Source organism: Bufo bufo, chromosome 1, assembly GCF_905171765.1.
Source record: "Bufo bufo chromosome 1, aBufBuf1.1, whole genome shotgun sequence".
Taxonomy (NCBI): domain Eukaryota; kingdom Metazoa; phylum Chordata; class Amphibia; order Anura; family Bufonidae; genus Bufo; species Bufo bufo.
In genome coordinates this window covers 245,039,754-245,063,515 of record NC_053389.1, presented here as the reverse complement: position 1 = coordinate 245,063,515, position 23,762 = coordinate 245,039,754, and the positions used below count along the sequence as shown (strand labels likewise).

The 23,762-nt window shown below is 41.5% G+C and overlaps 1 protein-coding gene across 2 annotated transcripts in view; it reads right to left on the bottom strand.

Moving 5' to 3' along the window:
- Window positions 1-508: 508 nt before the first annotated feature.
- Window positions 509-23,762, bottom strand: part of LARGE1 (LARGE xylosyl- and glucuronyltransferase 1) — a 581,369-nt gene continuing 558,115 nt past the window's right edge. For both annotated transcript variants that reach the window (XM_040438023.1, XM_040438033.1), the window contains exons 10-15: window positions 21,959-22,114; window positions 17,775-17,938; window positions 17,209-17,487; window positions 9,867-10,013; window positions 6,772-6,967; window positions 509-2,356 (exon numbers count right to left, since the gene is read on the bottom strand). In XM_040438023.1, the coding sequence (XP_040293957.1) occupies window positions 2,159-2,356; window positions 6,772-6,967; window positions 9,867-10,013; window positions 17,209-17,487; window positions 17,775-17,938; window positions 21,959-22,114 (1,140 nt within the window). In that variant the 3' untranslated portion in view covers window positions 509-2,158. The remainder of the gene's footprint in view (window positions 2,357-6,771; window positions 6,968-9,866; window positions 10,014-17,208; window positions 17,488-17,774; window positions 17,939-21,958; window positions 22,115-23,762) is intronic.

Sequence of the window (23,762 nt, the reverse complement as noted above, 5' to 3'; positions counted from 1 at the left end):
TGATACGCCCTATGAAGTGAGGGCCCCATAACAAAGAAGAAAATAGGGCCCCATCTCTCCATGCATGTCCTCAAAGATGTGAGGACACTTTATCTTGCTATCCATGACTATTTGGCCAAAACCCCAAAAATGGATGTTTATGAGGGAATTGGTAACTGTTATTCGAACCTCTCCTCCCCATGCCATAAGCACATACATTTTCTTCTTCCGAATGAACATGGGAACAGAGATAAAGGGCTGGCAGGCAACCCTGATAGGGATACAAAGGATTGAATGGGTTTATTTACAATACACCCATCCCATAATATACACCTGTCCAACCCTTAACTTCGCCAAGGGGAGACATTATTATACACAGCAGCTTGATGCTGGACCCTGACAAATAATGAATTGTAAGACCATCTCAACTAATCTTGGAGCCAAAAGGGTATTGGTGCAGCAGGTATTGGTATGGGACCCTCTCCTCAGTCTTTAGGATCTATAGGAAGCCATACAGGTAATGTTTTTTTGTGACCCTGGCCCTAAAGGACTAGACAAGCTACGGTGAGCAGCTTTGGCCTCAATGTTCTCCTTATCTTCAAGACATCTTTCCTTTTCCCTCAACTTGAGCCCTAGCCTTGGAATCTTTTAATATGTATGTGTGTATAAGATTCATGATTTGACACACACATTATGGGGACCTACTATATATGTCAGATGAGAACAGGACACTGTATTGTGTTTTTTTCCCCTCCGTCTCCGAACGTCGTCTTCCATTGGTTAACAAGCAGCCGCCAACTGCAGGTCTAGTGCATTAGACTTAATGTCCTCTTTGTAAACATGACAATTAATTCTGAATGGTAAAAAATAGTGGAAAAATCCATTGGGTTATAACTCATCCATATCCACAAACGTCCATCAACACTCTCTAAGGTGGGATGGAACTTTCTGTGATGGTGTCTTTATACTGTATTGAATCCCTGGGAAATATTCGTCACCCTTTCCATGCACAAGTTTCTGAACCTCTTCTCATGTGTTGGCCACCATGGACATGGACTCTGTTCCAAGACGAAAGTCCAGTAAGACATTGCATAGTAATGTTGTTCTGGGCTTTCCGGGAACGTACAAAGCTATGATTTTCCTGAAAATAAACATGCCACAGTATATGGCAAAGCCCTACAGATGTCCAAGCACATCATTGTCTTTCTGATGCCCAGCAGGACCATCACTAATTACGCAGAAAAAAAAAACTGACAGACTAAAAAGAAATAAGCCTGCTCTCCACACCAAAAACAAAAGGCATTTAGTGTTCCAGGCATAAAGTCTTCTTATGTCCATGATGAAGATGTCACCATCAAGAGATGCTCGGCATCATGATATAGTGTGTCACGTTTACATTCAAGAACCATAGATGAAGATCAAGATTGTATGTCAAATGCTCAGCTCTGTATCTTCCATTGAGAAAGCAGGAGGTGAATATTTCTTTTATACATTGATGAATACAATACAAAAATAGAAAGAAATGCCCTTTGGATCTTTACAATGTCAACACTGCTACTTTTTTTTTAAACTTTTTTTTTTGCGTGAAGCTTAAGAGATTTCACACCAAGTTCCTAATTTCTGCCTCCTGGCAATCAAGTTGCAGAACACTTCATCTGTGCATTGTCCTGGGAAGAGTCTGGGTTTAACCCATAAATACTTCACATCCCCAACAACCAGATAGTGGTGGTGAAAATCCAACTCATATCTGCTTTGACTACTCAACTGAGCACATTGTGGAAACTTCCAGAACAAGGTATTTGGCAACTTGAGCTCTTCGATGGTAAAGCAGGTTGTAGGGAGTAGCCCAAAGAGATATGACTAACCAACCTTGGATTGGATGTTACAAATGAGACTCCAAGTTAAGCAGGTCTTCAACAACTAAGCCTTGTTCTGTAGCACCAAGGGAGAAGTTAAATGCCTTGAAAAGTTCTATTTACCTGGATCCACATCAGTATGTTCTCAGCTTTGATGATTATTGGAGTCATGGGGGCAAAAGAGACAATAGGTAAATGTTCCTAAAATCACCCAGGGTTCTAAACACTGGCTGCCTCCAACCAACCATCGATGGTCGATGTCTTGTCTTTGAGGTCTTCATGAGATGTTAGGCACACCCGAGCCCTTCCATCCCCAGGTCTCGTTAGCTATTGTTCTCTGCCGTGAGGTATTTGAGAGCCGTGAATCCATAACGCCGTGACATGTCTTGCTGAAATTCCTCCTTTAGTGTCTTCAGGCAAATTCGATATTGCTTATTTGAGCGGAACTTAGTGATGTCGAAGCTCGGGGCATGGGGCATGTGGATCATGTAGGCATTAGGCAGCACTGTGAATTCATATTCCTAAAGAAAGAAGAGGAGAGATCAGCGATAACAAAGGGGACATGGTGAAAAATACTATTTTGTTCATTAAAAGAAGCGAGGTGGTCACAGGCCCAGTCCTTGTTATCATCTACTATATGCTATTGGGGGATTTACTTAGGCCTCGTTCACATTTCCATCAAGGATATCCGACTGCCTGTATACATGTACACTTCCTGCAACCCATGGTACAAGTATGGTAGAGTTATGGTGTGGGCTCAGGAGCCAAGCCAGCGGCTTCAGCGGCAGAAGCCAGCTGGAACACACAGCTGACAATCTGCTGCAGTAGCGAGAAGTTAACTCCGATCCCTGCCATTTAACCCTTGAGTGGTTAGACATAGGGACTCCTTCGTCACCCCATCAACCCTCACAAAATGATAATAAAAATGTCAACAAATCTAAAGCAAAAAAGTATACATAATTGGCAATGCCATGTCCGTAAAATTATGTTATTGCAAATGGTTTTCTCATCTCTGCCTATCATGGATGAGATGGGAATAACCTCAGTTAGAGCCGGCCAGGGATGGACAGAATTACAGAAACATCTGAGCAGCTGGCGCTCTACTGTTTCCATAACTCCCATAGCAATGAATATAAACTACACAACCAGTGTAGTGCAGCCAGGGCAAGGTTCCTGCAGAGCCATCTCGCCTGCCACTGTCAATCAAGAACGGAAGGGCTGGCAAAGAAAGCATGAAGAGAAAGGGTGCACAGAGTCTGCTGGGCTCACACCCGGTGCACTTAACTGCTCATTTCCATATGGATTGAAAGTACCTTTTCTCCAGAAAGAAGTAATGGATCACTAAGTGAAATGCATCACTACACTCCTCTGAGGTAGCCCTACAAGGCATTGTGCCTGGTTTAAAAGTGGGTTTCCTTGTGACAGATCTCTTTAACCCCTTAAGGACTCAACCCTATTTCACCTTAAGGACTTGGCCATTTTTTGCAAATCTGACCAGTGTCACTTTATGTGGTGATAACTTTAAAACGCTTTTAATTATCCAGGCCATTCTGAGACTGTTTTTCGTCACATATTGTACTTCATAAGACTGGTAAAATGGAGTAAAAAAAATTCATTTTTATTTATACAAAAATACAAAATTTACCAAAATTTGGGAAAAATTAGCAAATTTCCAAGTTTCAATTTCTCTACTTCTATAATACATAGTAATACCTCCAAAAATAGCTATTAGTTTACATTCCCCATATGTCTACTTCATGTTTGGATCATTTTGGGAATGCTATTTTATTTTTTGGGGACGTTACAAGGCTTAGAAGTTTAGATGGAAATTTTAAAAAACCCACTTTTTAGGGACCAGTTCAGGTCTGAAGTCACTTTGTGAGGCTAAAATAATAGAAAACACCCAGAAGTGACCCCATTCTAGAAACTACACCCCTCAAGGTATTCAAAACTGATTTTACAAACATTATTAACCCTTTAGGTGTTTCCCAAGAGTTGATGGCAAATGCAGATGAAATTTCAGAATTTCAATTTTTTGCCAAATTTTCCATTTTAATACATATTTTCCACTAACAAAGCAAAAGTTAACAGCCAAACAAAACTCTATATTTATTGCCCTGACTCTGCGGTTTACAGAAACACCCGATATGTGGTCGTACACCACTGTACGGCCCCACGTCAGGGCGTAGAGGGAAAGGAACGCCGTGGGGCTTTTAGAAGGCAGATTTCGCTGGACTAGTTTATTTACACCATGTCCCATTTGAAGCCCCCTGATGCACCCCTAGAGTAGAAACTCCAAAAACGTGAACCCATTTTGGAAACTACGGGATAAGGTGGCAGTTTTTTTGGTACTATTTTAGGGTACATATGATTTTTGATTGCTCTATATTACACTTTTTGTGAAGCAAAGTAACAAAAAATAGAAATTCTGAAAAGTCATCTCCATTTGCCATTGACTCTTGTCGAACACTTAAAGTGTTAACAAAGTTTGTAAAATCAGTTTTGAATACCTTGAGGGGTGTAGTTTCTTAAATGGGGTCACATTTTAGAGTTTCTACTCTAGGGGTGCATCAGGGGGGGCTTCAAATGGGACATGGTGTCAAAAAACAAGTCCAGCAAAAACTGCGTTCCAAAATCCATATGGCATTCCTTTCCTTCTGCGCCTTGCCGTGTGCCCGTACAGAGGTTTACGACCACATATGGGGTGTTTCTGTAAACTACAGAATAAGGGCCATAAATATTGAGTTTGGTTTGGCTGTAAACCCTTGCTTTGGAAAAATTGATTAAAATGGAAAATTTGCCCAAAAATACCTGTTTTGGTACCGTTTTTATTTTTTATTATTTACAACGTTCATCTGACAGATTAGATAATGTGCTATTTTTATAGAGCAGGTTGTTACGGACGCAGGGATACCTAATATGTTTACGTTTTTTTATTTATTTAAGTTTTACACAATAATATCATTTTGAAACCAAAAAAACATTTTTTTGTGTCTCCATAGTCTGAGAGCCAAAGTTTTTTTTATGCCATTGTCTTATGTAGGGGCTCATTTTTTGCGGGATGAGACGACGGTTTGAATGGTACTATTTTGGCGTACATACGACTTTTTTGATCACTTTTATTACCTTTTTTGGGAAGTAAGGTGGGCAAAATTTCAATTTCATCATAGTTTTTATTTTTTATGGCGTTCACCGTGCGGGGAATGTAACATGACCGTTTTATAGATCGGGTCGTTACGGACGCGGTGATATATAACATGTGTAGGGAATTTTATTTTTTTAATTTTTAATCAGGGATAAATGTTTTTTTTTTTTTTTTTAACATTTTTTTTTGAAGATCCAGTGGGTCTGATGTCTGTATAATACAGTACAGTACACTATATAGCGTACTGCACTGTATTTCACTCACACTTTGAACAGATCTCTGCCTTTAGCACAGCACAGATCTGTTCAGCACCATGGACAGCAGGATGCCTAACAAGGCGTCCCTGTTGCCATGGGAACCTTCCCCGTCTGCCACAACTGAGCAGACGGGGAAGGGGAGGGAGTAGGGCTCCCTCTGTCACCCCATCCTGTCTGGGGGCTGCAAAGGCACAGCAGCCCCCCGATGGGAGAGGGAGGGAGCTCCCTCCCTCTTCCATACAGCGGTCCCTACGGACCGCGGCATGGACGAGGTTAAAACGGCTGACATCTGCACAGATGTCTGCCGTTTGAATCAGAGTGTCAGCAATGAACTGACACTCTGATTCAACCGCTCGGCCATCCTGAGAATAAACGGGGGGCGGGCGGAAGATCGCCCACCCGCCCCCCACACTGCCACCCGCCTTCCGCACCGCCCGCAATCCTCCCCCCAGGCACAAAAACACAGAGGGCTGCAGGAAGGGGGGGGGGGGGGGGTTAACATCGAAATATAGGCACTTTGATGTTTCTGATCCCTGCTGAATTGACCTGCGGTTTGTAGTGATCGGCAATGCGGGGGGGTCACAGGACCACCCTAGGCATTGTCACAGGGTGCCTGCTGAGTGATTTCAACAGGCACCCCGTTCCGATCACTGCCGGCCGTGCGGCAGTGATCAAAACTACACAGGAGGTTCCGGTACGCCCTGGGTCCTTAAGGACTCGGCAAACATGGCGTACCGGTTGTCCTAAGTCCTTAAGGGGTTAAAAGTGTTGTCTCACTTCAGCAAATAGCATTTATCATTTAGAGAAAGTTAATACAAGCCACTAATGTATTGTGATTGTCCATTTTGTCTCCTTTGCTGGCTGGATTCATTTTTCCATCACATTATACCGTGCTTGTTTCCATGGTTACAGACCACCCTGCAATCCAGCAGTGGTGGGCATGCTTGCACACTATAGGAAAAAGCGCCAGCCTCTCTCTTGGCCAGAACCATGGGAGCGCACATAGGCTAGTGCTTTTTCCTATAGTGTGCAAGCACGACCACCACTGATGGATTGCAGGGCGGTCTGTAACCATGGAAACGAGCGGTGTATAATGTGATACAAAAATGAATCCAGCCAGCAAAGGAAGCAATATGGATAATAACAATATATTAGTAAGTAGCTTGTATTAACTTTCTCTACATGATAAATGCCACTTACCGAAGTGAAACAACCCCTTTAAGAAAAAATTCAGCACAGAATTTTGGACCATTGGTTGGAGTTCTTTAAATTTTAACGTACAGGAAATTGTCCACGAGTGTAGTTTTTCTGGTTTTGGGTGGAGTTGTTCTTTAACCCCAGATAGTGGACACAAAGGTGTAACTTGTAGCTTCTGGATCCTGATGGAAATCAGTGACAGGACCATACACCGACCTTTGCCCCCCCCCCCCCCCCCCCCCCCCCCCCCCTTAGGCACCAGAACCCAGGTGTGACCACTACTTCTGTATCCTCTATAGCAATGCTCCTGTATGGACATTCAACAATAATAATTCACCTGTGCATCCAACTCCATGATGTGAGACACTTTGTTCCACCCAAATCCAACAAATCTTCGGTCATACTCTGGACAACTCCGTCTCAGCACCACATAGGGTTCGAAATCTGCCTCCCATTCCACGCGGTAAGGAGTTGTCGCCGTCCTCCATTTGGCAAAGTTGGTGGGAGCATGCCCCTTAGTCCAGACGTGGTACCTGTAGGATAAAAAATTTAATATAATAGGCAGAAGTTTCAAGACATGAGAAAATCTCAGAAAAGAAGCCTCTAAGATGGAAACAATAGAAAGAATGTAAAGCAGATTTTGACCACATCAAGTGGTACGACTGTATGACTAGACAAATCTGCAGATAAACCTCAGATGACTAGAAGGCCCATAGCCTTACAGGGTACCAACCTCTCAGGAAACGTCTGACATGTCATAGTGATACGGCAAAAGTTTTGAATGAGGGTCCAGGTGCTTTTCACCTCCACAATTGCTAAAATGAAGTGCCGGGTTATGTGCCAATATAGCTCTGGTTGGCTCTCCCCGGAAAACTGAGCAGATAGGTGTATGTTCCATTCAGCGCTATTACCACTTCTGCGACTGTCAGCCGAATGATGCTTCGTTGCTGAGATCGATCAGATGATCTCAGCACCTGAACCCCCACTAATGAAAACTTCTGACATGTCACTATGAGCTATCGGAAATTTTCTGAAAGGACAGTGACATTTTAAGGGCTGGTTATGTCCAGCAAGGTTGTCATCAGACAACTAATAGCTGGGCTCCTATAATAAGGGGTGGGAGGGGGCGAGAGTTTGTTTTTCCTACATCGGCTAACTGTATGATGTCTGGTGATAAGATGACACTTCCCAGAGCAAGCTTCGTGCAAACACCAAACAAGCAGGGAAAGCTCAGAAATTTTGCAGAATTGCGAATGGAGCTCTTAAGTGGAGGCTATAAACATGATATTTAGAATTTTTATGTAAAATAAATTAAATATATTTTAAATAAATTTATAGAAATAATAGGCACAACACATGCACATGGACGCCAGTGGTTCAGGTTCTGCAGTGATTGGGTGTGGCAGTCCAGGGGATATCCCTGCACCCTTGTTTTGCAGCTCCCACCCACAGTACTGAAACCATTAAAGGGGTTCTCCAGGAATAAAAAAAATGAAAATACTTAAATATCATTTCATAATAAATATATTCACCAATACCTTTCATTAGTTAGAATGGCTTGTTTTGTCTAGGGAGCTATCATTAGGAGAAATAAAATGGCCGCCGTCCTATCAGTATACAAAGAACCTGTCCTAATCACACAGGAGGACAAGTTACTTCACCACAATGGGCCATAGTGCTGCCTCATCCTCCTCTCTGCTCTGCTTGTCAGAAATCATGATCCTAAATACAGGTGAATCTCTGTGGGAATGGAGAAGATGAGGAGACAAGAGAGGAGGGTGAGGTGTGGATAATGAGCATCAGCACTTGTATGCAGGCTCCATTACCACAGCAACACATTACCACAGCCTGTCCTGTCCTTCCTCTCTGTACTTCATGTCTCCTCATGAACTAAATTCCCCAGACATTCAGCAAAAGTTCTTATCATCTGTATTCAGGATCATAATCCCTGACAAGAACAGAGGAGGACGAGGATGACGCAGCTCTTTACCTCAGTGTTGTAAAGTAACTTGTCCTCATGTGTGATCAGGACAGGTTTTGTGTGAACTAATAGGACATCGGCCATTTTGTTCCCCCTGATGATTGCTCCCCAGACAAAACGAGCCATTATAAATAATGAAAGGTATTTTAGAATATATTTATAATAAAGTAATATTTTCATCTTCTTAATTCCTGGAGAACCCCTTTAAGAGAACGGAATTCTAGCATTGGACTGACATCTTCCTCTTCACCAGCTGTTAGTCTTTATTTTGTCTGAGTATCTGATAAACTCTTGCTGTGCTCTCTCCTGGCTGTACATCAAAGTCTGAGGAGGTAAAATTACAATGTGGTTGTCACCTCCTCCCGCTGCAATGTGTACAGTCCTCTGCTAATTACAGGCAATGCATGGCTTGCCAGCTGCGTCCCGTCCTGACGTGGCCTCCACTGGACACTTTGTGGCCCCAAAACATCAGGAGGGATCAGGATCTGTGACATTAAACATATCACTTTCTGCCTTCTGGGCTCCAGCACTAAAAGGGGGGTGGGGGATTTTTGGAAGCAAAGACTTAGAATCATTAATCCAGAGCCAGGAATAAATGACAGCATCTGCTGCTGTATGGAAGCCCCAGTAATTTTCCTAAGGCTGACATATTCCAATCTTGTGTACGATTCTGCTTACATCTTAGGAATCTCTGCACAATTAATCTGAGGCTCTAAAGAATCTTGTTGTTCTACTGAAGATCTACAGCAAAGTTCAAACAGGAATACAACATTTTCTTATGTATATGAACTGACCTTGTCCTGTGCTCCAGTCACATCCAAAGCTGCAATCAAAATATATCTTTCCCTTTATAAATCTCAGCACCTTACATCTCCATGTCACATGTCTCTGGTTTAGTGTCTGTACAGAACATACACTGCTGTACTACATTAAAGGTGTTTCCACCAGGTCCAGTATAGTAATGGAATATGGCTACATCTCCAACAGCGCAGTGTAAGATCTCAGGTCCATCAGCATAGTTCTGATGGAATTCAGAATGCACCTCTGGATACGATTAGAATATGTACTGTATATCAAGAGAAGCTCAGCAAAGTATTTTCTATGTTATTCAGTGTTACATGTAATTTGTATAATAAACATAAAAACATGTATTATAATGAAAATAAAATATATGTTGTGTTTTACACCTTGTGCCATAAACGGTATATTTTGTGTAGTACCTATTAAGGGCCTGTGGGGGTCACTGTTTCTTAGCTATCCAAAAGTTGTGACTGAGAGCAACTAGAAGCCTTCGTATGTAGATATGAGCAATAGTGACATCTACAGGTTGAACTGAGGCAGTGCACATCATGATATGAATTATTTGCATAAGATTTTAAAGATGTACAGTACCTTCAGGCAATATAAATATCATGATTTATGGGAGGCTTTTACCAGAGGATGATACCCACCTGAAGGTGAATAAGGTGCCCATATCTAACATGGAGAGTAATTCGGCTTTAGATTTTGGGAAGGAGAGTCGATATCGCAGGGTCTCAAAAGCAGGGATGATCAATGCCTTCTTGGTGTTACTCATGTCCAGCTGTACAACCGACTTCCTAGTTTAAAAATAAAAGAAGAAGCTCAATGTATAATATAGAGGTGAGCTCTCAATCAGATAGGACAACCAGCTACATTAAGGAGTGTGATCAGAAATCATCGGGGCCCAGAGCAAAGCTTAAAATTTGTCCCACTGAGAGCACTGCCAAATTATGTAATTTCAGCTGACTGCAGTCACCAATAGGGGGAGCTAACGGCACATAGTTATATATACAACTAGTGCTGAACTCAATGGGAGTGAAATAAATCTCCATGCAATGCGTTCCCCTTCTTTGGTGATTGCAGGTAGTCGCTATGTATTGCAAAGGAGGCGTCTTCCACCGCAGCCTCCATAGCATTTGTGTGTACAGAGGGGAGTAGAGAAACTGGAATACAGGGAACTTACCAGAGAGTCTCTAAGGGCTCATGCACACGACCGTTGTTGTTTTGCGGTCCGTTTTTTACGGATCCGTTGTTCCGTCTCTGAGGTTTTTTTTCCTCTGATTTAAGTCCTCTTCAGTTCCGTTATTGCACAAAACATATCCGTATGGTTTCCGTATTTGATCCGTTTTTTGGGGATCGGAAACGGAAACAGTAACTTTCTAATCACCAAACACATGAGCAATATGGGCTGGGCATAGCATTTCTACAGTATGGATCCGCAAAATACGGATGACATATGGATGTGTTCCGTGTGCGTTCCGTATTTTTTGCGGACCCATTGACTTGAATGGGGCCTCGGACCGTGATTTGCGGACAATAATAGGACATGCACTACTTTTTTGTGGAACGGAAATACGGAAACAGAATGCACATGGAGTACCTTCCGTTGTTTTTGTGGACCCATCAAAGTGAGTGGTTCGCATACGGTCAGCAAAAAACCCGGAACAGAAGTGGAAAGAAAATATGTTCGTGTGCATGAGCCCTAACACTGTGCACAAACAATACATAACGCATTAAGCTCTGCTACATCTATACAGTACATACATGTACTTTATACTTTAGCTCTGTAAACAAATGTGAATGTATTTTTGATTGAAGTTCCTAAACCCACCACTGGTAGGAGCTTTAGCACAATATAACATCAATATACAATTTACTGTGCAAGATACTAAGTACGGTATATATTTTATCCCAAAGGGGTGAAACATCAAACACTCAGTGAAGTTAATAACGAACCCGCAGAAGATGTTCGTATAATGTGTCCTAATGGGTTGTGTCTGTTCAGGCATAATTTTTAGAATGTGCTTACAAACATATTATCACAAGTGGAAACCAGCAATTTGCACAGATATTAGGTAGAAATGTATTAAAATTCTCATTATTTTATATTCAGAGAAATATGAATTTATTGAAATAACATCAAAATAGTATTCCTCAAATGAAAAGACCAAGCTAAAACAGATCCCAATAAAAAAACTACTGTACTATAGTACTGCCTCCTATGTTCAATTATATAACTACTATAATACTGCCTCCTATGTACAAGAATATAACTACTATAATACGGTCTCTACATACAAGAATATAACTACTACAATACTATCCCTATGTACAAGAATATAACTGCTATAATACTGCCCCATAGATAAAAATATAACTACTATAATACTGCTGATATACAAGAATATAACCACTATAATACAGGCTCCTATGTACAAGAATATAACTACTATAATACTGCCTCCTATGTACAAGAATATAACTACTATAATACTGCCCCTATATACCTGAATACAACTACTATAATACTGCCTCCTATGTACAAGAATATAACTACTATAATACTGTAATTAGGAAATTGACCTGGCACTCAAAACATACAAATTTATTATACAATAAAACCACGATGTGCCTAGGCGATATACATCTTATTCATATACATCAGTAATAAAACTTTATAACTATAAAATGTTAAAAATCACAAATTCATCAATCATTCGCACTGTAATTGGAATACTATTTTAGTTCTCTATTTGTGTAGAGACAAGTTTGCATAGGCAGAAATCCCAGTGGCAATTACCATGTTATCAGTCCATACGTATAGGGCTTCTGGTCTTTGTATGGGGGGACACAGTTCCTACGTAGTCCCAAACTTTCGGCGTCAATAGGTTCACCCGTCTATAGAGGATGTAATGTACACATTTAGTACTCATGATACGTTGCTGATCAAGGAAAGCTTTTTTGCGTGTAGAGGTTCTTTTCAGTGGCGTCCCACAGCTCCACCACGCTCCAGCCTTGTTGGTTCACAGCGTCTTTCAGGATCTCCTCCCAATTCTCGTGAGACTTGGTCCGTCTATACGCTTCGTAGGTAAAGCGATATTGACTTTCTTGACGGTGAGGTTTAATACATGGCCATGTATATTGTATATTTGCTTCACACACAGGTATTCCGCCCAGACGCGTTTCGAGATAGCTTATCTCTTCCTCAGTGGGTCACCTGTGGTCTCAAACATCTCAACTTTTATGTTCTCTTCATTAGTGCTTGATTGTTCCCATCGGGTTTAACATGTGTTCGTGATTATATTCGGTAAGTGGGGATTTGGGAATGTCCCATTTTTGCATAGTCTCTAGTATTATGCATAACATGTCTCATACATATCATTACATATCAAAAATATGGATTATTTGCAATGAATCATGGACATACTATCCAGTTTCTTAGTCAGACAGTTGAATAATAATGCGTTTTTTGTCGTATTATTCACACTTTTCGATTTTTTTATTTATTATTTCACTTATTTCAGGGCTGATACCTCTACAGTCTACAATACTATGTTTACACTTCTCGATTTTATTTTCCCTTGTTTTTGGACTGATATCTTAAAGGTCTAACCGCACTGTATATCTACATAGATAGACATGTTGTACTTTGGCATATGAGTATTTGATTTCCTTGTGTGTTTCTAAATGGAATCTTTCAGGAGGTGTGCACTTCTTCTAGTATCTTATGATTTAGAGTAAGGTGCGTTTTTTTTCATGCGTTTTTTCGTTATGACTCAATTTTCTATTTCACTTATTTCAGGGCTGATGTTTCTACAGTCCACCAGTACCATGTTCACACTTCTCGATTTTATTTGGACTGATATCTTTAAAATCTAACAGCACTATACAGCTGTATAGATAGACATGTTACATTTTGGTCCCCTTGTGTATTACCAAAGGAGATCTTTCAAGGAGTGTGCAATTCTTCTAGTGTCTCATGATTTCAAGTCATGTGGGTTTTTCATGCGTTTTTTCGTTATAACTGCGTTTTTTATAATATATGTGCAAAGAGGACTTATTAGTGCTCTATATAAAGTGTTCTTTTCAAAAGAGTAAGATTAGTCTATTTAATCCCATTTATATAATACCTTTATAGCTAAAAGGTGAAAAAAGGGGGAAAGGGTGGTTTCTCTATATTTTGGAAACTCCCTCCAGGCATTTGTGTATCTTGGGCAGACAGTAGAAGATGGGTAATCTTCCCTGTGTGCCCAAGATAAAGTTTCGCTCTTGTTCCAACAGAACAAGTTTTTTACGCCAACATCACAATAATTGGTAAGGGTTTTCTTAAATTCCTGTCCCATTCTTAAGTTCCTGTCCCATGCTTCATATTTCACCCCTTATCACATTTACCAAGGTACCTAGTCTAGGATTGAAGATTGCACCTTCCATTAGAAACCACACAAGGAAGGATGGCACCACACTTCAAAAATGGCTAAATATGAACTATAGGTGTGGGAAATGCTTGGGATGTAGGAATACAACATTCCTGAAAAAAACTACTAGAGTCCAGTCTACTCAGAATGACTTTGCTCTAGACATCAAGGGTTGTCTCACATGCGACTCCTCCAGTGTCGTCTACCTTATCCAGTGCCCCTGCCGGAGACAGTATATCGGCAGAACTAAGAGACCCCTGAAAGTAAGGATAACAGAACATCTGAATAATATAAAAAAGGGTTTTGAAAACCACTCTTTATCTAAGCATTTCAAGGTCTCTCACAACAGTGACTTCAGGGGTATCTCTTTTGTGGCCCTGGAGAGGGTAGACGTACACTGGAGAGGGGGCAATCATATTATGAGAATGTCCCGAGCCGAGTCTAGGAGAATATATGACTTTGGCAGTCTTCTCCCAGCAGGTCTGAACTCAGACCTAGAGATTTTCGGGTTTAACTGAACCACCGGTCCAACAAAAATCCCACTGGAGATATTGCATCTATATATAATAATTGATATTGTTTATCTTTTTTGTAAGAACTCATAAATAGGTTTTAGAAACATCACTAAAATAGTGACACTGTATCACACAAATAGGGAAGGAGTTCCCAAAATATAGAGAAACCACCCTTTTACCCTTTTTTCACCTTTTAGCTATAAAGGTATTATATAAATGGGATAAAATAGACTAATCTTACTCTTTTGAAAAGAACACTTTATATAGAGCACTAATAAGACCTCTTTGCACATATATTATAAAAAACGCAGTTATAATGAAAAAACGCAAGAAAAAAAAACATGACTTGAAATCATGAGACACTAGAAGAATTGCACACTCCTTGAAAGATCTCCTTTGGTAATACACAAGGGGACCAAAATGTAACATGTCTATCTATACAGCTGTATAGTGCTGTTAGATTTTAAAGATATCAGTCCAAATAAAATCGAGAAGTGTGAACATGGTACTGGTGGACTGTAGAAACATCAGCCCTGAAATAAGTGAAATAGAAAATTGAGTCATAACAAAAAAACGCATGAAAAAAACGCACCTTACTCTAAATCATAAGATACTAGAAGAAGTGCACACCTCCTGAAAGATTCCATTTAGAAACACACAAGGGAATCAAATACTCATATGCCAAAGTACAACATGTCTACTATCTATGTAGATATACAGTGCGGTTAGACCTTAAAGATATCAGTCCAAAAACAAGGGAAAATAAAATCGAGAAGTGTAAACATAGTATTGGTAGACTGTAGAGGTATCAGCCCTGAAATAATCTGAAATAATGTGAAATAAGTGAAATAATAAATAAAAAAATCGAAAAGTGTGAATAATACGACAAAAACGCATTATTATTCAACTGTCTGACTAAGAAACTGGATAGTATGTCCATGATTCATTGCAAATAATCCATATTTTTGATATGTAATGATATGTATGAGACATGTTATGCATAATACTAGAGACTATGTAAAAATGGGACATTCCCAAATCCCCAATTACCGAATATAATCACAAACACATGTTAAACCTGATGGGAACAATCAAGCACTAATGAAGAGAACATAAAAGTTGAGATGTTTGAGACCACAGGTGACCCAGTGAGGAAGAGATAAGCTATCTTGAAACGCGTCTGAATACCTGTGTGTGAAGCAAATATACAATATACATGGCCATACAGTATATTAAACCTCACCGTCAAGAAAGTCAATATCGCTTTACCTACGAAGCGTATAGACGGACCAAGTCTCACGAGAATTGGGACGAGATCCTGAAAGACGCTGTAAATCGAAACCAACAAGGCTGGAGCGTGGTGGAGCTGTGGGACGCCACTGAAAGAACCTCTACAAGCAAAAAAGCTTTCCTTGATCAGCGCAACGTATCATGAGTACTAAATGTGTACATTACATCCTCTATAGACGGGTGAACCTATTGACTCCGAAAGTTTGGGACTACGTAGGAACTGTGTCCCCCCATACAAAGACCAGAAGCCCTATACGTATGGACTGATTACATGGCAATTGCCATCGGGATTTCTGCCTATGCAAACTTGTCTCTACACAAATAGAGAACTAAAATAGTATTCCAATTACAGTGCGAACGATTGATGAATTTGTGATTTTTAACATTTTATAGTTATAAAGTTTTATTACTGATGTATATGAATAAGATGTATATCGCCTAGGCACATCGTGGTTTTATTGTATAATAAATTTGTATGTTTCCACATATCCTCGAAATGTTTTGAGTGCCAGGTCAATTTCCTAATTACATAAAATTAAGAACAAGGGGTGTTTCTTTTAACCTTGAGCACCAGTCACGGTTATCCACAGTGAGCCATTTGTATACCATATATAGTACATACTATAATACTGTACCTGTGTACAACAATATAACTACTATAATACTGCCTCCTATGTACAAGAATATAACTACTATAATACTGCTCCTATGTACAACAATATAACTACTATAATACTGCCTCTATGTACAAGAATATAACTACTATAATACTGCTCCTATGTACAACAATATAACTACTATAATACTGCCTCTATGTACAAGAATATAACTACTATAATACTGCTCCTATGTACAACAATATAACTACTATAATACTGCCTCTATGTACAAGAATATAACTACTATAATACTGCTCCTATGTACAACAATATAACTACTATAAAACTGCTCTGATATACAAGAATATAACTACTATAATACTGCTCCTATGTACAACAATATAACTACTATAATACTGCTCTGATATACAAGAATATAACTACTATAATACTGCTCCTATGTACAACAATATAACTACTATAAAACTGCTCTGATATTCAAGAATATAACTACTATAATACTGGCTCCTATGTATAAGAATATATCTACTATATTACTGCCCCGCTAGATAAGAATATAACTACTATAATACTACCTCCTATGTACAACAATATAACTACTATAATACTGCTCTGATATACAAGAATATAACTACTATAATACTGCTCCTATGTACAACAATATAACTACTATAAAACTGCTCTGATATTCAAGAATATAACTACTATAATACTGGCTCCTATGTATAAGAATATATCTACTATATTACTGCCCCGCTAGATAAGAATATAACTACTATAATACTGGCTCCTATGTGCAAGAATATATCTACTATATTACTGCCCTGCTAGATAAGAATATAACTACTATAATACTGGCTTCTATGTACAAGAATATATCTACGATATTACTGCCCTGCTAGATAAGAATATAACTACTATAATACTGGCTTCTATGTACAAGAATATATCTACTATATTACTGCCCTGCTAGATAAGAATATAACTAATATAATACCGGCTCCTATGTACAAGTATATAACTACTATCTACAAGAATATAACTCATATAATACAGTACTGCCCCTCTGGCTATGAACAAGCTTTGCACATGGTGGTTAAACTGTACAGATACGGGATCTTCACTGATATCTTTTGCCTCTACCATCATTACCTGAGGCTCTCATAGAGTCCATACATGGGTAGGAAGTCTATATCAGAGAGGAACATGTATGGGGTGCTGACGTGTTTCATGGCCACATTCCTCAGCAGGTTGACTGGGTAGAATTGTCCTTCTTTGTAGACGATGTGGTATCCAACATTGCGTCGGTTTAGCAGCACCTCGGAACCCTGTGCATAACGTAGGAACTGCTGAGCTTCAGCGTCTGAGAGGTACAGAGCTAGGCTGATGGGGCCCTCCCAATGCTTGCAGATAGCTTCAAGCATCTGGAGCCTACAAGAAGAGAGAAGAACCTCAACAGAGAGGAAACAAAACACCCTAGGGGGACTATGTCCTTATATTAATCACTGCAATAGAAAGGTTTAAAAACTTGTTTGCATTCCTAACTTGATGAATGATATGATTATGGCTGCACGCAGCCGCCACTAGGGGGAGCTAACTTTATAAGTATTTATACTACTGTGAGCTGTATAAATCTACAAGCAGTGAGCTCCTCCTAGTGGTCTCCATAGGTAGCTGCTATTCCAATAGCAGAGAAGGAACCCAAACCTACCACCTACCTGTCCATTGAGAGCTGTGCCACCAGTGTGACGTCGGTGTCATCAGCCGCTGGCTCATACTCGTAGTGCAGGAAGTAGAGATGAGTGCGATGAACTGTGAACCTCTCCCGTCTAAACTCATAGCACAGATCGTCCTCGTCCAGTTCTGACAGCTGCTTCTGGAGCTGTGGACACAGACAGACAAGACAGACTGAGAAGTCATTCTACCAGGAGCATGTCCCCTTAAAAAGCTGCCCATCATATATTCATAGTAATGCAGTATGACAGGGGCTGGGTACGTAACAGCTCAAATGCGGTATGACATCCAGCAATTTGGGAAAGCTAGGTGAGGATCCTAGTGAAACCTAGTGGCTGTCACCCAGCTTTCCCACACACAGCCCCCAATAAGACAGCTTGAGAATATACTTTGGGATTTTTTTTTACGATTTAGACTCTTTAAGGACATATCCCGTAGTAATTAGTAATATTTCCAGACGACACGAGGGAAGACTCTTTGATGTTTTATTTATTCACAAGTAGCTGCTAGAAATCAGAGGCTTCAGATGAATGGCCGACCTGTAAACAGCCTGCAATATAAGAACTTCTAGAAGGATACTTCCTTTCATCACCAGCAGTGATTAACTTACAAGGAAGGAGGTCACAAACTAATTAACACATCTTAACATTCATTACCAAAATCTAAATACTCACAAACCAAAAACATTCAAAAATATGCAGTACAGCCCAAGACCACCAGGGGGCGATTTAGAGATCGTCAGGATTTTTTGTTTGATCCCTACCAGGGGCCTAGTTACAGTGGAAGCATGGGAAGGGGCTGCTACGGAGCCCAAACTCAGAAGGGGTACACCCAGGAGGACTATAAGACTTTATCACGGTATTATACAATGACATTATATACAGTGTCATGACATACAGTATATACTGTACGTGTAAGAAACGGACAGAGCGGGTGTCGGGCCAGGACTGAGAGAGCGATCTTGACTAGCCAAAGAGGTTTCTGGGGGGGGAGCGCATTGGTCGTTCAAAAATTTTGCCCAGTTATTTCTAGTTATGCCACTGATCTCTACCTGGTAGTTATGTTCTTCAAGGGAACTGACTGGACTGTGAAGGTAGGTACCACTGCTGGTGCTTTTCAGTTTTTCCCATAAGAACAGCTGTAATCCATGGCACCAGCTTAGCTACATTATCTCTTGAAGGCAGAGATGCTCTGAAGTCCACTACTTGTCTCATCAGATGTTCTAACTGCTGGTCTATCCACCATGCTTTGCACTGCAGTCTTAGATTAATGTATAACTAGATGCTTAACAGAAGTCAGATTGTGTGAGTGTGGGATGAGTCCCCAAAATGCATATTCTAAACATTTAAAGGGGTTATCCCATGATTTATGTAAAAAATGTAAATCAGATAGTACATATAGTACATGACAACCTCTTTCTAACAAAGCTAGGACCAGCCATCTACCTCACATGGATCCAGAGATCGTCACATTCAGTGCTCCGCTAGATTTATTTCAGGCTGACAGGTCGGGGGGCTGGGGGAGGGGTGGGTTCTGCTGCAGCTCTCCCCATATCACAGCTCAGAGGGCATGTTCTTTCTGCTGCAGCTCTCTCCCTATCACAGCTCAGAGGGCATGTTCTTTCTACTGCAGCTCTCTCCATATCACAGCTCAGAGGGCATGTCCTTTCTGCTGCAGCTCTCTCCATATCACAGCTCAGAGGGCATGTCCTTTCTGCTGCAGCTCTCTCCATATCACAGCTCAGAGGGCATGTTCTTTCTACTGCAGCTCTCTCCCTATCACAGCTCAGAGGGCATGTTCTTTCTGCTGCAGCTCTCTCCCTATCACAGCTCAGAGGGCATGTTCTTTCTGCTGCAGCTCTCTCCATATCACAGCTCAGAGGGCATGTTCTTTCTGCTGCAGCTCTCTCCCTATCACAGCTCAGAGGGCATGTTCTTTCTGCTGCAGCTCTCTCCATATCACAGCTCAGAGGGCATGTCCTTTCTGCTGCAGCTCTCTCCCTATCACAGCTCAGAGGGCATTTCCTTTCTGCTGCAGCTCTCTCCCTATCACAGCTTAGAGGGCATGTTCTTTCTGCTGCAGCTCTCTCCCTATCACAGCTCAGAGGGCATGTTCTTTCTACTGCAGCTCTCTCCATATCACAGCTCAGAGGGCATGTCCTTTCTGCTGCAGCTCTCTCCATATCACAGCTCAGAGGGCATGTTCTTTCTACTGCAGCTCTCTCCATATCACAGCTCAGAGGGCAGGTCCTTTTTGCTGCTGCTCTCTCCATATCACAGTTCAGATGGCATGTTCTTTTTGCTGCAGCTCTCTCCCTATCACAGCTCAGAGGGCATGTTCTTTCTGCTGCAGCTCTCTCCCTATCACAGCTCAGAGGGCATGTTCTTTCTGCTGCAGCTCTCTCCATATCACAGCTCAGAGGGCATGTTCTTTCTGCTGCAGCTCTCTCCATATCACAGCTCAGAGGGCATGTTCTTTCTGCTGCAGCTCTCTCCATATCACAGCTCAGAGGGCATGTTCTTTCTGCTGCAGCTCTCTCCCTATCACAGCTCAGGGTGTGTCCTTTATATTGCAGTTTTCTCCCTTTAAATGTCACAGCTTTTAACAGCAGATACAGCTAGTAGCAGTGAAAAAATGGAACTGAGCATGTGCGACCAACTGAATAGGTGAACAATGAAAGAAACCAGCAGATGGCGCTCTACAATTACATTTTATTCAATTTGGTGGCTATACTACATTTTTAATTACAAACTATTCAGATCCAGGCGTCGGATATTGTTCATGGGACAACCCCATTAAGGCATGGTAATCTACACATCAAATCTTCAACATATTTCCCTCTACTTCCCCCTTCTAGAGCTACAGGAGCCTTCCCCACTTCTGACAGTGATGGAGACCATGTAAATTTAGGTCCCACCCCTTCAATGAGCTCCACCCCCTTACAACAGTCCAGACAAATATGAAGAGCTTTTGTCTAGCTGTGTAGCAGAGCCCAGCTTCCCAGATGTGGTCAGGGGTATTGTACAGTATCTAAGATTGTCAGGTGTAGTTGAGATGAGTTTCCCAGATGCAAGAGAAGTGAGCTTGTCCAATATAGCTCTTTACTGATGTAGCTGTGCTCAGACTGCCAGATATAGGAGAGTTGGGCTTGTCAGTTGTAGTTGTGCTGAGTTTGTCATACACGGTTTGTTGAGCGTAGATGAATTTTTCTGGTGTAGATGTCAGATGCAGAGCTGAGGTTCCACTTGGCAGAACTCACAGTGGTATCATAAAATGTTATCTACAAACAAAGCAGCTCCAAGACGTTCACTAACAAACTCAGCTCTGCTACGTTGGCATTATTTCGCTTAATACAAGAAGGTGGTGGCACCCAGTCATGTAGAAGAGCGACGGATGGTCCTGGATGCCAGGCAGTGGAGGGGTCTGATGAGTGATATCAGCTGTGCATTGTGTACGATGCCCCATGTTGTCGGCACACAGTGAGAGGAAGCTCAGCGTGCGATAAGTCATGAATATGCAATGATGTTGTGATGTGTGGGGGAGGGGGCACAGGGGGCAGCGCCAACAGATGGCATTGTGCACACTTGGCTCAATCTTTGTGTGATGGCATCTCCAGGGCTGGGGAGGAAAGTTCAACATGAGAAGAGTGTGCCAAGGCTACCAGGGTCAGGCGAGGGCAAATGTAATTAAAGAGGAAGGTGCCCATGGGGTGGGGCTATTCATACCCCCATTCAGGGTCCATGGGAAGATGGCTGCCCACAGTGTATGCCAAGCAGAATGGTAGGAGACTATAATCTACTTTGCATTTCAATTTGGTTGCTTGCTTTTCAAGATCTCTGCTTGCTGTCAATGAGGACACGGTTTATATCCAGCGGCTATAAACCTATACAGACGTGCATTCAGTCTAGACAATCCTCTGTGATACATGTCACCTGCGCTGATACATTGGAACGGCTGATCAGGAAGCGAGGGATCTATGCTGCTGATGTGCTGGCCTCACAGAGGATTGTCTAGACATCTGTCAGGGGTGCTAGGTCTGTCCAGGTTTTCAGCCTCTTGATGCACGCAGGAATGTTTCCATTCAATGACAGCAAGAAGAGCGCTTGAAAGTGGTGACCAGTGAACACATAGAGAATATTACAGCGCAACAAACCCTCCTATCACTGACATTCTCGCTGTTGACGTCGGTCTCGCTGGGGCAGCCGAACAGCTCCCTGCGCAGGAGGTTCCCGTCATACTCCAGGAACGTCAGGTACAGATTCCGGAAGAACTCCACGTGTTTGTTTTTGACTCTCAGCTTTTTGGGAGAATTCCAGTGAATAACCTGCAAAAAAGAGAGAATTGTGTGAGACACATACTGTCTGAGGCCTTGCTCCATGTGATCTGCACACCCCTCCTGAAATACTCTGTGCTGCTGAGGAAGCCTGCTCATTCCACTGTGTAATTATCAGTCTGACTTCTACTTGTCTCCATTCCCCTCCTGACATCATGACACTGCTCCCGTCACATGAGTGGACAGGTCATCTCCTCCACATGAGAGATCAGCACACTCCTCCTGAAATACTCTGCGCTTCTTAGAAGGTCTGCTCATTCCACTGTGTAATTATCAGTCTGACTTCTACTTGTCTCCATTCCCCTCCTGACATCATGACACTGCTCCCGTCACATGAGTGGACAGGTCATCTCCTCCACACAAGAGATCAGTACACCCCTCCTGAAATACTCTGCGCTGCTGAGGAATCCTGCTCATTCCACTGTGTAATTATCAGTCTGACTTCTACTTGTCTCCATTCCCCTCCTCACATGATGAAACTGCTCCCGTCGCATAAGCGGACAGGTCATCTCCTCTACATGAGAGATCAGCACACTCCTCCTGAAATACTCTGCACTGCTGAGAAGGTCTGCTCATTCCACTGTGTAATTATCAGTCTGTGACTCCATTCCTCTCCTCACAAGATGATACTGCTCCTGTCACATGCAGCCTGTTCTTCACTAATATCGTCACAGGTCACTGCTGCCTACAAGATCTGCATACCTCTCTACTGAAATACTCTGTGCTGCTGATGAGGACTCTGTATCTAGCTCGCCCCACACTCATCAAGCAGCACTTTTTCCATCAATTACTGCCTTTGACAAGGTCAGTTTATTCATCCCCTGAAATACTCTGTGCTGCAGCACACTAGCTATCTGTGAAATGTAACAGTGCAGTAGTGCTATATGTAATATGTAATAGAGCTGAGTCTCTAGGTGTAACGGTAACGCCCCCGTTGCTCTTAGAGGCTCATTTGCATATAATAAAACATAATTTTTCTCAGCAATGCAGACACATATGAACATGGCACCAACACAGATGCCTTCAGCTGCCAAGTGTACATGTAACAGGTCAGCCAGTGTCATAGGTACAAATCTGCTGACAGATGTCCTTTAATGGCTCTTACGGCAGTCATATTGGTTGTCATCACCCAGCTTTCCCAGAAACAAGTGACTGACTAGATTTTTTAACAACCTCAGAGATATCATGTGTGTGCATGTGTATGTGTGGGTGTGCGTGTATGTAATGTATGTATGTAAGCATGTATGTATGTATGTGTGGGTGTGCGTGTATGTAATGTATGTATGTAAGCATGTATGTATGTATGTGTGGGTGTGCGTGTATGTAATGTATGTATGTAAGCATGTATGTATGTATGTGTGCATGTGTAGGTATATATGTATGTATGTACTATATGTATGTACTGTATATATGTGTGTACTGTACGTACTGTATGTATGTGTAGGTATTTATGTACTGTATGTACTTACTGTATGTATGTGTGTATGTATGTGTGTATGTATGTACTGTATGTATGTGTACTGTATGTGTGTATGTACTGCATGTATGTACTATATGTATGTATGTATTGTATGTATGTGTGTACTGTATGTATGTGTAGGTATTTATGTACTGTATGTATGTACTTACTGTATGTATG